Here is a 16785-nt window from a genome sequence, read left to right as displayed (position 1 = left end):
TAAGCTTGTCATTCTAGGGAAGGCACCACGCTTTCACGGCCTCATATTTCAGTGGGACAAAGAGCAGAAGGACCACCTCATCATAATTGAATGGGTTTTCCTTCCACTCCAGCCTCCTAAAACCATCACACAGCCACAAGAATTAATAGCAAAAATTATCATGAAGGGTAGAGCAAGGCTCCGCACCCTGGCAGGATGTGACTTTGCATGCATCTACTTACCGGTAACAACAGACACATTAGATCACCTACTCCAAAATAATATAAATTTACAATTTGCATTAGATAGTTACTCAGGCCAAATCTCAAATCATTACCCAAAACATGAAATGTTTAATCTGGCATTCTCTTTCATCCCTCGAGAGATACAAAGCAGAAAACCCCTCGATGCGATTACTGTTTTTACTGATGCATCAGGGAAAAGTAAGAAGTCCGTGGTCACGTGGAGAAATTCAAAGACACAAAAGTGGGAATCTGACATAAAGGTAATCCAAGGATCACCACAAGTAGCTGAATTAGCAGCTGTCATTAGAGCATTTGAGAGGTTCAAAGAACCCTTTAATTTGGTCACAGACTCAGCATATGTAGCTGGAGTAACTGTTAGAGCTGAGCATGCTCTCCTAAAAGAAATCTCAAACAAAAAAATTTATGATTTACTCTCAAAATTAATTTATCTGGTTTCCCACAGAGAGCATCCCTATTTTGTCATGCATGTGAGGTCACATACAAACTTGCCAGGATTTATTGCGGAAGGTAATCGTAGAGCTGATGCTCTGGCTATGCCAGCAGACATAGTTCTATCAGCCGACTTACCAAAGCTCCCCCAAGTTTTCGAACAGGCAAAACTGAGCCATGCTATGTACCATCAAAATATTCCTGCTCTCATCCGCATGTTCCATCTGTCACGGACGCAGGCAAAAGCAATAGTGGCAACATGTCCCAACTGCCAGAAGCTACAGCTTCCATCACTGGGCATGGGAGTCAATCCCAGAGGCATTAATAGCGGTGAAGTGTGGCAGATGGACGTCACACATTTCCCTGAATTTGGGAGATTAAAGTACGTTCATGTTTCTATTGATACCTTCTCTGGTGCTATGTATGCCTCTGCACATGCAGGCGAAAAAGCTAGGGACGTTGAAAAACATCTTGTCCAAGCTTTTGCTGTGCTCGGTATACCTGAGGAGATAAAAACTGATAAAGGACCTGCCTACACCTCTCAGGAGTTTAAAAACTTCCGTCAGCAGTGGGGATTTCGACATGTTACAGGTATTCCTCACTCCCCAACCGGACAAGGCATTGTTGAACGTGCCCATCAAACCCTCAAGCGAATGCTGCTACAACAATCAGGGACCACCAAACTCAATTCACCTGTCCTCAGACTCAGCAAAGCACTGTTTACCATAAACTTCCTGAATGGCACCTTTGAGGATCCAAACCCTCCCATCTATCGTCATTTCCAGAACACCGGGAGACAGAAACTGAAGGAGAATCCAGAAGTCCTGATCCGGGACCCAGAGACTCAGAAAATCCAAGGACCATACAAACTTGTAACTTGGGGACGTGGGTATGCCAGTGTATCTACCCCTCAAGGACTGAGATGGATCCCAGGGAAATGGGTAAAGCCTTATGTCACTTCCTCAAAAATTAAGGAGGTTAAAACTGCCTCCTGGAAGAGACGCCGTAAAAAGGATCCTAATTTTGCACCCTCATGTAAACCCTTTGCTGCAGATTTTGATGTTAATCCCTTGAGTTAAGTTGCACTGTTTTGCACTCAGGTTTTTGCACTGTACTCTGTAAGTCTTCGTCCTGATACTCCATACCATAGATGTCCTAACTAACCCCCTGAGTTTTGCTGGGGAACTAGTTTAAAGGCATCCTAGGTACTATCGAAGTTGTAGGGACGATAGATTCCAGTTATGTTTTGCACTGTTGTTCTGTTACTGTTCTATGCACTTTAAGTTACTAAGAGTTACAACCCAGCTTTAAAGAAAAAAAAATAGGGAATTGTTGCTGCCTGTTCTGAACTTCCCCTCCCCCTCCCAAAGACACGTGCTCCGGCCACGTGCTCCGAGCTCCTTTGTTCGAAGCGCGGGCAAAACCAAATGTAACTCAAACTCTTCAGCAGTGTCTGATTGGCCACTCACCCCAGGTCCTCCCCTTCCCTCTTCTCCGAATAAAGGATAGTCGAGGGGAGGCTCCGCCCTCTCTCAGCTCAGCTATCTTCCTGTGAACATCTGTGGTTGTCTCTCTCTTTCTTAAGGCTTCTAACTGCAGGGAATTGAGCGGGCAGGGAGCTATATTTCTCCCTCTTTGCTTCTGCTGATGGTATTTGCTCTGCAGCTGATACAGGTACCGATTTTAGAGCTATTAAGGTGCTAGATCGCCTGTGCTGCCTCTCTGGGCTGCTCGAGGCTTTCTAAGGCATTGAAATACAAGCGCTAGCCGGTATAAAGCTGAAAAGATACCATCCACAGATGGCCCCAGGGCAGAGCCCAGCCGGGCTCCCAGTGCATCCCCTGGAGCCTGGGGCAGACAGCGCTCGCAGAGCTGAGGTTCATGGTGAGCACCCAGAGCTGTGGCTCGCAGTCGGTGTTTGCAAGCGTTGTGATCTCATCTCCTGCAACCTGTGGGGAAAACGAGCTGTGCGGCCAGGCCAGCACCGCCCCTCTTGGCAGGGACGAGGCTGAAGGCCTTTCCTGTTGCCGAGGAGGCGGCATTAAGCCTTAGCGGGGCCTGGCACCTGTGGAGCCGGATCTCGCCCGCTGTCCGGGACTCGCTGCCCACCAACCGCCCCCACCCGCCGCGCTCCCTTCTGCAGGGACAGAAGGCTCTGGCTGTACCAGGCTTTCCATCACGTCTGTGTACCCATAGCTGTGGAACGCACATGGAGAGGGAAAGTGTCAGTCACGGTGCTTGCACACTCCTTCCTTTCCATACAGGACACATTCCTGCGCACCCCCTGTCAGGGTCTATTCAAAGGAGAGGCATGGATAGAGATTTCCCACAGAGCTCTGACTCTGGCGGAACTCACCTTGTCAGCCAGCAGCCAGGGCATTTTTTTCCCAGCTCTGTGTCAGTCGGTGCCCAAGAGCTGAAGGGAGCAGCATTTAGAAGCAGTTTCCAGATTTCTAGGCAGGCAGTGGAGCTGACAAGCATCCGTGCAACTCGCCGTGTTCATCAGGAGGGGCTGCTGCTTCTTTGGGAATACGGCACAATAGAGACACGAGACTTGGAAAAATCCCAGCTCTCTGTGGATTTGCGCAGGAGGAGGAGCAGCAGAAACACTTTGTGTCTGCTTGTGGGGACACAAGGTCCAAGGAGCGGGGCTGGCAGAGGGTGACCTGGGCCGCTGGCAGCTCAAGTCCCGTGTGTTGGGTCTGCCTGAGGGAAAGTTCATGGGCCTTCCAGGGCTGTGCTTTGCATTGGTAGCTGGACGGGTGCTGATAATAGAGCGGTGTTCTGGCTACTGCCCAGCAGCGCTGTCCCTCTGCCATTCCTTCCCCCATCAGAGGGGATGGGAGTGGGCAGGATCCTGGCAGGGGACACAGCCAGACCAGCGGACCCAAATCAGCCAAGGGGATGTTCCAACCATATGACTCCAGCTCAGATGTATAAAGCAAAGGGAGAGAGGAGGAAGGGCACCTTTTCCCCCAGAAGCTGAAGTTTCCCTGAGGGTTCCAGTTCCAAACTGTTGACCCTTTTTGGAGGCATAAGATTGTCACCTCATAGTCTTCCAGTCACCCTCGAGTTGTAGAATTTTAGAGCAGTCAAATCAATCAAGTTCACATTTTCTAGATATTGCTGTGTCATTTTCTTGATATCCACGTGAGAGGGGACACAGTGATGGATGGGTTTGCATGGGAGCTCCAGAGCCCCGGAATGGAGAGCCTGAGTGTCCCAGCAGGATTTGCAGGAGTGTGGGGCAGCTGGAAAGAAGATCGTGGGCAATATTCTCCTGCCTCCATCTTCCAAGGCAACTTTGATTCAGTCCCTGTCTGCACCATGCCATGGGGCCTCCAGAGGCCCAGGGAGGTGTCTGGGTGGCCCCAGAAGGCACTTGCAGAACCCTGGGGCACCAGGGAAGGGGTAGGAGCATCCCTGTGGTGCTGGGAGAGACACGCAGAGGGGGCCACCCCTGGTGCCCAGGCAAGAGCTGCATTCAGGCAGCCAAATTCATGCAGGGTCTGCCCGGGCGCTGCCAAGGACCTGTCCAGTGAGCTCCTGTCCTCTTTCACCTCTTTGTATTTTCTCTGTATTTCTTTGTATTTATCCTTATTATTATCTTTGTATTTGTTGACCCTCAAAATGCCATTAGAAATCATTTTCCCTCAAAATAAATACTGACTTATTTTAGTGTGCTGCTTTGGACAAATTTGCAGGAAAATATCCTCTGACAGAAGGCAGGTTACAACCAGCCCTCTCCCACCAGGTCTGGGAAAAAAATATTTTCCTCTGAGGAAAGTGAAAGAGAACCTATTTATTTAACAAACACACAGGAAAAGGATAATAATGCTGAATACTAAAACCTCTCGCTGTGGAGAGAAACCTGGGAAGATTTCAGAGTCCTTCTGTAGGTGTGCTCTCTCTCCTCCTCCTTGGAGCTGGGTTGGTGTCCTCCAGGGCCTCGGTGGAAAATTCTCCCGGTGTGTTCTGATGTTGAAACAGTCCAGAAGTGAAGAAGGGAAAAAGCCCAAGTCCCAGGAAAACAAACTTCAACTCTCCATCTCCCTCTGGAGAAAAGGAGCCGAAAGCGGACTGGAAAGCAAGCAGGGCGCTCCCTCCGCTCTTCTCGCTGCTGCAGCAGAACACAGAGGCGTGTGTGTCTGTGTCCTTGAACAACTGCTTTGAAAAGTTTGCTCGGTTTTTTCTCTCTCCCCCGTCGGGCTCAGTTTAAAGGCACAGAAAGGCACAGGATTGATTTCTGGGCAGAGAGCAGCGATAGGGGATACACATCATAAACTCACCCCCAGACAGGAATGTACAGAGTTGGAGAGCTCTACAGTCCTGTGTCTTTAGTTCCAAGGGTATGGAAGTGTCGATGGGTCCTTTGGTAATCGCACAGTTCTGTATCGGTTCCCGCCATGTGGAGCCATTTTTATACAGAAGTCAGTGTATTCACACAGCACAGATTGTTGTGTTTTCCTGTGTATCAATTTCTGTGTAAACCTGCATCCCGTTGTACAGTTTTATCGATGTATGAATTTCTGTGTAAAGCTGCGTGGCCTTGTAGAGTTTGGTTCAGGCTCTGTGGGTGTTGAGAGAGTTCGATGGATGTTTGGCTTTCTCTCCAGATGTGTATCTGTACAGGTATCACCGTGTGACCCATCAGACATTTAACTGTGTGAACCAAAAGGGATCTTTGTATCTTTCCATATGGAGAGCAGAGATGGAACAATCTGCAGGAAGCTTGTAACAGAATGTTGGGGTTTTGGGAGTTCTCCTGGGGTTTTCTTCTGTTAAAGGAATTTTCCCCATCCATGTTGCCACGGGGACAAATTACTGGGTGCTTAAGAAAAACAGAAAACCTGGCCATAGGGGTGGGGTGCATCTTGCTACTCTTTTTTTCACCTGGCTGTGTGGGCAGTCAGTCCCTGGCGTTTTGGATGACGGAGAGAGAGGCTGCTTCTTCGGCTGCTTTCCTTCTACCGGAGAGACCCCGGGATTCCCAAGCCCGCCTTCCCTGCCCCGCTGGGAGCCAGGCTGCGGCCGCCCTGCCGCTGCCATTGCTTCAAGCCTTCGCTGCTCTGTAGCCCGGCTCTCCCTGCCTGCCGAGACCTCCGGGGGTTCCCACCGCAGCTCCGGAACTTTGATACATCTTGTCTGCCATGCAGGATTTGTGCTCATCCCTGCTGTTCCAGCCTGCCGTTCCAGCCTGCCATTCCAGCCTGCTGTTCCCGAGGGTCCGGCTGGACATCGGGATCGGCTGCCCAGGGGGTTTTTGAAATCTTTGTTCCATCCCTTCCCGGGATCCCAGGCCGTCAGTGCCGCGTGCTCCCCGAGCTCGCTCCGGAGCGCCCCCTGCAGCCGTGGGGGAACCATCGCACCTGCCCTGCTCACCAGGAGCCGCCAGCGCCACTGCTGGCTGAGAGCAGAACTGCACCCAAGGGGAAACGGCCTGACAGCCAAGAAGGCTGGGACTGGGTTTGTGATTGTTTGCTGTTACTGCCATAGCTATTGCTGTTTGTTTGACTGGTTATACACATATAGATATATATTAGTAAAGAACTGTTATTCCTGTTCCTCATATCTTTGCCTATAAAGCTCCTTAATTTCAAAATTATAATAATTCAGAGGGAAGGGGGTTGCAATTTTTTTTCCTTCCATTTCAGGAGAGACTCCTGCCTTCCTTGGCAGACACCTGTCTTTCAAACCAAGACACTGGGAGCAACTGGGACCACAGTGGGGGCAAATGCTATCATACAGGGAGTGACTGGGTTCATACTGGAAGTGACTGGAGCCACATTGGACTCTTACTGAGAGTGAAAGCAACCATACTGGGTGTGACTGGGAGCCACTGGGACCACGCTGTGTGTGAGAAATGAGACAACTCTTAGTTAAAAATTAAAATAATTTATTAAAAATGGAAAAATTGAAAAATTACAAAAATTAGCAAAATATAAAAATTTGGGATCCTATGGCTCGATAGATGGTATGCCCCAGGAGCGCAGGGATTTTAGATCTTCTGGCTGAAACAGCACTAGAGCTCAGGTAGAGAAAAAGGACTTACAGTGCTAGGCTGGCTTTTGGCTGGTCCAAAAGCAAAAAAATATTTCTAAAGGCTCCTTAATAGGAGTAGGCTTTCCCACCACTATTTTTTTGTTTGTTTGTTTGTTTTAATAAATTGCATGCACTAATTCCCATCCATTTGCTGCAAATGATCCCCCAGGAAAGCTTCCACAAAGGGCCCCATAGCTGTGGCGGTTCTCTTCTAAAGCAGCCCAGGAACAGCTCCTGGGTTCAGGAGCAAAGCCTAAGCGGTTAGGAGCTTGCACTTCATTGCCAAGGGAATTGCTCTCTTGGCACACCGTCAAGGGTCACAGCAGAGAGCCAAGGCCTCTAATGGCAGGATTTGGAGCAAGAAAGTGCTTTCCCTCACTCCTGGGCAAGTTTTAGAAGTACTTGTGAGGCTCCCTGCCAGCCTGCAATTTGCAGTTGTCTCGGCTGAAGCAGCAAGCTGAGGAAATGACAGTGTCCAATGCCACGCGCTCTCCCGTGGAGGGAACGCAACCCCTGCAGGTTACGTTGCAAATACTCTCCAGCCGCCAGCGAGTGCAGACACCCCCTTTTTAGCTGATGCTGTTGGCAGGAGCTTTAGCAAAGGAGCGGCACCTTAATGGCACTTTTGCTCCCAAATCTGCTTCATCACTACAAACGAGCATCAAGAGCAAAGTGAAGCAAAAGCCGTGTGATGGCTACCCCCAGGATAAACCTTTACTTACGAGTCAGGTGGGTCAGGAAGTAGCCGGAATACGCCACAGAAAAAACCGTGCAAACCGCGGCACAGACTTGCCCGATCATTCTAGCAGTGCTGTGCGGGTTTGCACACTGAATGCCACCCAGGGGAAAAACCAAGACTCCTCTCGGGGTGCAGGCCGTCTGCTGAGAACGCCTCAGTCACGAGGGTCCTCCTGCAGCGAGCGAGCCAAAGAGCTGCTCTGGACAAGGAGGCCTCGCGCGCGCCGGGACAACGTCGCGCTGACAGCACTGTGATGCGGCCCGGCTCCCTTGACGTCACAATAGCAGCCGCTCTGGCTCTGTTGGCGTAGTTACGCCCGGCAACCGAAATCTTCTGTACAGCTGACGCAAAAGAAAAGCCTGGGAAGATCTCCTCAGTCATAAAGCAGGAGAAAAAATCCTTACCGTCCATAAGCCAGTGCTCAAGGCATCCCGGGGTAACTCCGAAAATGCACCGATCCAGCAGGCCCCCAAGAAATCCAAGCAAACGTGGCTTTTCCTCCCCAAGGCTTTGACTAAAAGCAAGTGTGCTTGTTCCTGCTGGCATCTTTGTTGCTTCTGAAAGCCCTAACTGCTTTGATGACATTTAGGGGACAAAAGAAGCCAAGGAAATCAGTTTCCAGGAGTACTGCAGTGCGCAGTTGCTTCTTGAGCACGTAGGTGCATGCTGACCTTTGCTCGGACTCACTTTGGAGCCTGACCTCCCTTTCTGGCAGGGAGGTGTTGGCTTGTCTCCTGACACAAAGCTCCTCTCTTCCTGCTTGCTCTTTCTTTGGCACCTTAACGTCGGACAACATGCAGAAGAGCTGCGCGCTGATTCTCGGGCTGCCACAGTTTTGTTGTGTTGCAGCTCTGGCAGCAGCCTGCGGCTACCGCTCTGCGGTGGCCTGCAGGTGCCGAGCCCAAAGAAGGCCCGTTTCAAGCAGTCAAAAGCTGCAGCCTCACAGATGTTTGCCCAGGCTCCATGCTCCCTGTAAGATTCCTTGCAGACATTTGGATAGCCACATCCCAAAGAAAATGAGATGCAGTCATTCCCTTCTCTGTCAAAAGCTCCAGTTAAAGGCAGGAGCCAGCTTGAAAGAGGAGAGCAAGTACTGAGTGGGAGAGGGAAACGAGTGCATGCAACTCCTCTGGAAACCAACTCTGCTTGCCCATGCACGAATGACTCCGGGCTTAGCTCTCTTTTCTGGTGACTCAGCACAGACACGTCCTGTCTGCTGGGGGACAACTGCTGCAGTGTCTTTGAGGAGCTTCACACTGGGCTCTTCACACGTCGGATGCTGCGGGTGCCATTTGAAAATCGATGCAATGGCTGAAAGGCCCAGCTGCACCTTGAAATTCTGTTGCTGAAAAACTGCAGTAATTTACCAGGGTAATTCCCCCAATTTGAAAGCGTCTCGTTTTCCCCATCTCCTAGAGAGCTAACGTCAACCAGCCAGTTGTAGAGCTTACAGAAGGAAGAATGAGGCCTTAGCAGGGAAAGCCGAGCGTAGGCCCTCGGACTCCCTTGAGCAGAGCGCGTTAGTGCCCCAAAAGGACCAGAGAGGGAAGCGTTTGGGGGACGTGCCATTTCAGCCCTCCTTGGCTCTTGGATGCCACGTGACCGCCAGGAAAGGGGAACAAGCGGGGCCTGCTCCCTCCTCCTGCCCCTCCCTGAGGGGCGGCTGGCGCTGGGGGATGCCAGGGCACGGGGGGCGGGTGGGGGGGCAGCATCTCCGCAGGGCGGGCGGAGCGGGAGCGGCCACGGGGCACGTGGGGCGGGGCAGGGCCCCTCTGTGAGGGGGGAGAGCCTTGGGCCGCTGGGAAGCAGCGCAAAGCCATGAACAGGACAGCCCGTCCAGAGCGCACGGCTTCGAAGGCGCTGTCCAGCTTAGGCCCAGTGTGGCAAGGAAGGGAATCTTCCAGGGTTCTGAAGGTTTTACAGCCTTTTATTGCCAGTCCTGCTGAAACCAAGGGCTGAAACCAAGGGTCTTCCAGCTACTTCTTCATCTTCATCTTCATCTTCATCTTCATCTTCATCTTCATCTTCATCATTCTGTCCTCCTGGTGACCTGTTCAGGCTGACAGCTCATGCCTGGTCCAGTTCTGCTGAGTCCCAGCTTTTTCTTTCATAGCTTAATCATCAGAATGACGATTGGTCCATTTCTAGCTCCAGGATAGTTCTCAGCTTCCCTACATCAGCAATACTCTACTCTTAGCTAAACAATGCTCCTTTAATGAAACTTTCTGGGGACTGGAGTCCTAACGAAAACCAGCTAAGCTAAGAAAATCTCAAAACCATAAACTTCCTAACTATGGAACAGCTAAATTATAAAACTCAGGGGATGGCCGAATCTTCTCTTAAATACGGTACATCCCCTCTTCACTCCTCTGGGCTGGCGGGGCACCAAGGCCTCCTCAGGCGCAAGCGTCTCCTCTCCAATCTTCCTGCACTTGCTTGGCTGAGATGATCAGAGCAGCCAGGCTGGAGGCAGGATCGCCTGAGGTCACAAATGGATGCTGCCCAAAGGAAAAACACAACCAAAAGGAACCATGACTTCCCAAGATCACGTCCAACAGGCTCAAGCAGGGCTCCTCTGCTACCAGGAAGACGCGCAAAGAGGACCGAGGGCACCATCTGCCCCTCCGCCTTCCGCTCCCGGACCTGTCTCGCCCAGGCCCACGTGGCCCACAGTCCTCTTCGGCCCTTCATGCAGGTGTCCACAGCTCGCAGGGCTTTTTGCCGCTTTGCTTTTTCTTACCTTCAGGAGTTCCTGGGCAGACCAGCGCCTGTCCTCGTCTGTCTGCAGGCAGCAGCGGAGAAAGTCGCGCAGGAGAGCCGAGTGGTGCCTGGGGTTTTGCAGTTTTGGGGCCCCGTTCCTTTCTATCAGTTCAAAAACCTACCAAAAAGGGAAGCGGACACTCTACCTGCTCCTTTCCTAGCCACAACAGCTCTCTCTGCACAGAGCCACACTTTGAAGCTGCACCTTACCCTGAGACGGGGTTCCCTCTGGTAAGGAGCTTCCCCTTCCACCATTTCCAGCCCCACGATCCCCAGTGACCAGATGTCCACTTTGGGGCCGTAGGCTTCTCCTCTCACGACTTCTGGCGCCATCCAGCTGGGAGTGCCGACGCTGGAGCTGCACTTGTCGTGCTCAGGGGTGAGCTGAGCACAGAGGCCAAAGTCAGCTGCGGAGAAAAACAAACCCTGTCAAAGCCAGCTACAACTGGCAAACCCAGCCAAAGAATTGCCCGCTCAAAGCCTGACAAGGCCACGGTGAATCTAGCTGGAAAAGCAGCAGTGCTCTGCTTCCGCGGGGCTGTAGCCAGGGAAACAAGGCATTGGCCTCTTCAAAAACGCCCTCAGGTTTGGCGCACTGGCCAAGCAGTGCTTCTGGAGAACTGGCAGTTACCCCAGAGCAGCCCCAGAGCGCATCCCGGGAACGCTGCGCCGGACCAAGGATACCCACCCAGTTTGACAGATCCGTCCGTGCTCACAAGAATGTTGCAGCTTTTGACGTCTCTGTGGATGACTCGGCGGGAATGAAGGAAATGCAGTCCTTGCAGGCACTGAGAGAGAGAGGAGAAAGGGAAGGGTGAAGGTTCAGGACCTGATTTCATCCCGCAAGAAAGGAACGGGCTGGACGAGAGTGACAGCTTTCTCAGGGAATTGGGAGCCAGGGCGCAGCATCCTAGTGCTGTCAAGAGGAAGAGCTTGCTGCTTCAACACTCTTACGCGTGTTCTATCTTTCCAAGCAAAGGCACATCTGAGCTTCCAAAAGCCCCTCCTCCCTTCGGTACGTAGCGCGTGCCCTTTGGCTGGGGGGCGGCATGGCAAAGATTTTCTTGGTAGCCTTGTGGCAGCAGAGGAGGAAGCAGCACGTTAGACCTGTTCCAGAATCCAACGCCATCTGGGCTGCAATGCTATCCTTTGAAGCTGAGGACATCTCCTTTGCCCTTAGCTTGAAATTCTGCCACCAGCGTTCAGGCTTGGAGCGGCAAGGAATGCAGGACACACAGACAGGCTCCAGGCAAACGTTGAGAGGCAAAGCTGGCAAGAGGAAACAAGTGCGACACAGCGAGCGAGCCAGCGAGCCAGCGAGCGCGAGCGCCCCAGCACAACGGCAGCACGTAAGAGTGCGAGAACGGAGCCTAGGAAGTGCGGGGACACTGGCAGGCAGTTGGCTTCAGATGTTCTTTCTTCTGCGTGTCGTGACAGCAACAGCAAAGCAAGGCCGTGAGCAAGAAATCTCTGCTGTTCTTAACCACCAGTTGACAAGGGCCAACAGGCCAGGGGAAGCACAAGCGGCATCCCTCACCTCCCGACAGACAGCGCCTATCTGTCCTTCCTCGAGGTACACTGCCCCGACTACATCATACAACGTGCCGCCGTCCATGAACTCCATCGCCAGCCAGAGCTCTCCATCGACCAGGTAGCTGAAAGAAGAAAAGCCCGGCATGGAGAGAGAGGACCTGGGCACAGCCCAGTCACCCGAGGGGCTGACCCAGCTTTCTGGAAGTGCTCTCCAAGCTGCATTTGCCAGAGGAGATTCTTGCAGACCAAGTGCAACCTCCTCCCACGCACTGGAGGAGAGAAATCCTAAACAGCTCCATTTTCTGCCAGTGACCAAAGGGGTTTGCCACTTTGGGCTTGCAGTATCCTAAAGGAACACTGACATGAGAATAGCCCCACCTGTCTAAGTAGGACACAATATTGGGGTTCCTACTGTCCCTCATGGCCACGATTTCATTGACAGCCAGCTCCTCGGACATCTCCTCTTGAAGAGCCATTTTCTTGATGGCCACCTAAAAGGACATTGAGAGACCGTTGACTTGAGAAGCCGCTCGTCGCACGAGATCCCCAGGAACACGCAGCGAGTGCTTGTGCAATGACGCAGCCCAGCTGTGCCAAAGGGCAGAGCTTAGGAGAAGGACCGAAGCCCGTCCCAAATGCCGTCTGCAGGCTGCTGAGCCTAGGCTGTGCTTCAGAGGAGCAGCCTCTGCCGCAGAGATGGAGCGGCCACCCAAAGCTCCAGCCAAGGCTCGCAGCCGCGGCGAAAGCGCTCCAGAGCTGCAAAATCTGCTGGGGGCATTGACACTTTACCTGTTGTCCTGTGCTGGCGTCGAGGGCTTTATAAACAGCTCCAAAACCCCTAGAAAGAAAACGGCAGCAGAAAAAGCCCTTTAGTCCCTGGCGGTGAAAGCCAGCCTAGGCGGGAGATCTCCCCAGGCTGCCTGGAGCATTTGGAAAACGCCTGGCTGCAGCGCCTCCCCCGCCAATAGCACAAGAGCCCAGCAGCCCTCTGCCACGCAGGGTGTCCAGGAGAAAACTGAGGCCCAGTGTGAACACCAAGGGCTGCTACAAATCTCCAAGGCACACGCCCGATTGCTTCCGTTCCCAGCCTAAGGGGGACCCTTTGGAAAAACTGGAGAAGAACTTGGAAAACTCTGCCTTTGAGAAGTGTTATCTGCCAGCTCTCGGGTGACAAGGTGCTCTGGTAGGCCGGCAGGGGCGGGACATCTTCCAGGCCCTGCTCCTTGCTGCAAGCAAGGCAGACCTTGCCAGCACCAGGTTGTCTTTGATGATGCCTTCTGACTGCTCTGACTGAGCAGTCCTGAGAGGTGGCAGGAAGGTAAAGCCGGAGTCTGACCGTGTTCGCAGCTTGCCTGACTTCACGCTTGACGCTGCACCGGCCAAATGACCGGGCCCGTGGTTTTGCGTAAGGAGCAGGCGTCAGACTTACCCTCGTCCGAGTTCTTCAAACGCCGAGTATTTCCTCCTCGGCTCGCCCAGACTCACAATGCTCCCTGAAAGACAAAAGCAGTGCAAGGTGCTCACTTTCAAAGGGAGATGCCGCTCCCCAGACGATCCAAGATGCAGCCCCACTGTCGGGAGCTCTGTGCCCATTGCAGTCACTTGGCTTCCAGCCGCTGAGAACAGCGAGCGGGAGGGCCATCTTCTCCGCCTTTCAGCAGCTGGCCTTTCCAAGAAGGACTTCACGGCTCTCAAGCACAGCAGCTCATGTGATAAGCCAGAACGAAGGGCCTTTAGGAACTGGGCCCTCCGAGTTAAGGAAGGGCCTCCGCGGCCTCTGCAGTGGCACCTGCCGTCACCGGCAGGGCCACTTAGGAGAACAGTGTGCAGCAGTGAGAGGAGGAGCGAGAACAGTCGTAAAAAGGGCAGCCAGAGAAGAGCTGGGGCCCGAGAGCTCCCTGGGGCCCAGTCACCCGCTAGGTGCCAGCCTTCTGCTCAACAGAAACAATCTCTGCTTTTGTCTTTGGCACAGAGGGCAGCCCAGGAAAAGTCAAGCCAGTGCCAGCTGCCCTCAGAGGCAGCGGGAACACGCCGAGCGCTCTCTTGCTGCCTCAAAGCACAGCAACAGGTTCTTGGAGGGAGGCCTAAATGCCTCTGTGACACTAAAGCGAGGAGGAACTTCAGAGACCCGCAGAAAACACACCGCTCTGGCAGACCAGAAATACACCAGACGTACTCAGTCTCTTCAGGCTCTGCTCCTCTCTCATCTCCGGCTGCTGGGCTGGGCTGCTGGACGAAGTGCTGGCACGTGGGGGAGTGCTGGCTGCTGCAGAGCGCGCCGGTGAAGCGGCACGTTGGACGGCAGAGCGTGCGTCAAGAGAGAGCTGGGACAAGAAAGGATTGCCCGTCAGAAAGGCGGCTGGCACAGATGCCCTGCAGAGCACACGGCAAAAGGAAGGCTGTCAGCCACCGCCAGGCCTCTTTGGCTGGGGGGGTTTTGCATGTCCCCTTCTCAAAGGCAACGGGCAAAGCCCAAAGGCTGCTGTGATACAGCAGCACATGGCCAGGTTCATGCTACATTTTATCGATTTTCTGCAAGACCACTGCAACAAGGTATTGACGAGCTTGCAAAGATCCAGCAAGAGGTGGGAGCAGGGCCCCAGAGCCTTGTTGCTTTCCTCCTGCTGTGTTCCCCTGGGCAATGAAGTCACCCTCGAGTGGGCATGGTAGCGTCTGACCAGAAGGCCAGTCTGCTCTACGTTGTGCCTGAAGCTAATTGGTCCCTCCCAGGGGCCAGTGTCTCCTAAGTATCCTGCAAGGCTCTCAACTGAGTCTTTGGACCGTCTCTGTCCACTGACCACGGGGAGCCTGCACGGACACCGTGCACCGAGGGGCTCACTTCTACGCTGGCAACAATTGAAAGGCACAATGCTGCCTCTCGTCTGATCCCAAAGACATTCTCAGGCCCTCTCAGCGTCCCAGCAAAATGGCGCTCAAATGGGAAAGTTCAGAAGCCATTTGCCAGGGGTGCCTGGCCTGGCTGAAGCAGCACTACGTCATGGCAGGCACACAGCCCCCAGCATCTTCAGGCACGAGCGGCAAGGGCTGGCTCGTCAGAAACTTGAAGCTCGGCCCTCCACCAAAGGCAGTGCCAACCACAGGCGCCACTTACTGGCTCTGCACGTTCAGGCCGTGGATGGACACCAGCTGGAGGCTTCTTGTCATTTGGCTCCTCTTCCGCATCTTCCTCAGCAAGAGAGGGAGCCAGAGGAGCTGCTGACCCTGCTGGTGAGCCCTGCAGACAGACAGCAGTGAGAGGGACAGGGAGCAGCCAGTCCTTTAGGAGCTGCTTTCTTGTCAGCTCCGTAAGCTGCTTTCTTTTCACCCAGACTAAGGGGAAATCAGAAACTTTGATCAAAGTGGGATTCTGAGTCGTGAAATTCACCCTCTTAAGGTGGGCAAATTAGGTGGTGCTCCGTCTTGCTGTGCATTTGATCCTCCACCCTGGCTAGAATCAGCAAGACACCTTTGGCCTGCCACACTTGCCTTTCATCTCTTGAAAGGCTCTTCAATGGAAAATTAGGAAAGAGCCAGTGCTCCCTTTGCTGCTGCTGATGCCAACACCGACTTGGCCTTTCTTTCCGCCTCCCAGGCTGGCACTCTACACTCTACCACAACAGGCCAAGCTCACAGCTTGCCGCACAATTCTTACATGCCAGCAAGGTCAGAGGTTCCTTTGCCACTCACCAAAGGACGGGCTTGTCTCCATCCGCGTGTGAGGTGACCTGCAGAGAGCAAGGCAAAAGGAACCAGATGCCGTTAGAAAAGTGCCTGTGCTGGGGAGTCCCACAGGACAAGTCAGTCCCAACAGAGAGCATTTTCCTTTCCCAACATCCCTCCAGGAGCAACACAAGATTTTCCCACTGCAAGCAAGAGAACAACAAGGACACTATACTAGGCTCTCTCTACTTTTGTCGCTGAAGAAACAGAAACACGATCACAGAAATGCCAAGTGGCCTTTAAGTCAGAGCTTCTGTTCTGCCCAACAGCTCAAGCAGCTTTTTCCTCTTCTCTTTTCTGCAACCTTTCTTTTCTGGTTTTTTGTTGTTGTTGTTGTTGTTGGGTTGTTTTTAATTTGGTTTTTGTTTGTTTGTTTGTTTTTTAAATAAATTGCATGCACTAATTCCCATCCATTTGCTGCAAATGATCCCCCAGGAAAGCTTCCACAAAGGGCCCCATAGCTGTGGCGGTTCTCTTCTAAAGCAGCCCAGGAACAGCTCCTGGGTTCAGGAGCAAAGCCTAAGCGGTTAGGAGCTTGCACTTCATTGCCAAGGGAATTGCTCTCTTGGCACACTGTCAAGGGTCATAGCAGAGAGCCAAGGCCTCTAATGGCAGGATTTGGAGCAAGAAAGTGCTTTCCCTCACTCCTGGGCAAGTTTTAGAAGTACTTGTGAGGCTCCCTGCCAGCCTGCAATTTGCAGTTGTCTCGGCTGAAGCAGCAAGCTGAGGAAATGACAGTGTCCAATGCCACGCGCTCTCCCGTGGAGGGAACGCAACCCCTGCAGGTTACGTTGCAAATACTCTCCAGCCGCCAGCGAGTGCAGACACCCCCTTTTTAGCTGATGCTGTTGGCAGGAGCTTTAGCAAAGGAGCGGCACCTTAATGGCACTTTTGCTCCCAAATCTGCTTCATCACTACAAACGAGCATCAAGAGCAAAGTGAAGCAAAAGCCGTGTGATGGCTACCCCCAGGATAAACCTTTACTTACGAGTCAGGTGGGTCAGGAAGTAGCCGGAATACGCCACAGAAAAAACCGTGCAAACCGCGGCACAGACTTGCCCGATCATTCTAGCAGTGCTGTGCGGGTTTGCACACTGAATGCCACCCGGGGGAAAAACCAAGACTCCTCTCGGGGTGCAGGCCGTCTGCTGAGAACGCCTCAGTCACGAGGGTCCTCCTGCAGCGAGCGAGCCAAAGAGCTGCTCTGGACAAGGAGGCCTCGCGCGCGCCGGGACAACGTCGCGCTGACAGCACTGTGATGCGGCCCGGCTCCCTTGACGTCACAATAGCAGCCGCTCTGGCTCTGTTGGCGTAGTT

At 53.0% G+C, this 16785-nt stretch overlaps 1 protein-coding gene across 1 annotated transcript; it reads right to left on the bottom strand.

Moving 5' to 3' along the window:
* Positions 1-9851: 9851 nt before the first annotated feature.
* Positions 9852-16535, bottom strand: LOC138101097 (serine/threonine-protein kinase PAK 3-like). The gene is made up of 12 exons (XM_068998940.1): positions 16457-16535; positions 15436-15473; positions 14861-14983; positions 13925-14072; positions 13178-13241; positions 12538-12586; positions 12127-12239; positions 11753-11870; positions 10904-11003; positions 10426-10622; positions 10196-10333; positions 9852-9953 (listed from the first exon to the last, which is right to left on the bottom strand). The coding sequence occupies exons 1-12, from the start codon at positions 16533-16535 to the stop codon at positions 9852-9854; spliced, it is 1269 nt and encodes a 422-aa protein (XP_068855041.1).
* Between the last annotated feature and the right edge of the window lie 250 nt (positions 16536-16785).

This window comes from Aphelocoma coerulescens, unplaced genomic scaffold, assembly GCF_041296385.1.
Source record: "Aphelocoma coerulescens isolate FSJ_1873_10779 unplaced genomic scaffold, UR_Acoe_1.0 HiC_scaffold_190, whole genome shotgun sequence".
Taxonomy (NCBI): Eukaryota; Metazoa; Chordata; class Aves; order Passeriformes; family Corvidae; genus Aphelocoma; species Aphelocoma coerulescens.
This window is presented reverse-complemented; position numbering and strand designations above follow the sequence as displayed.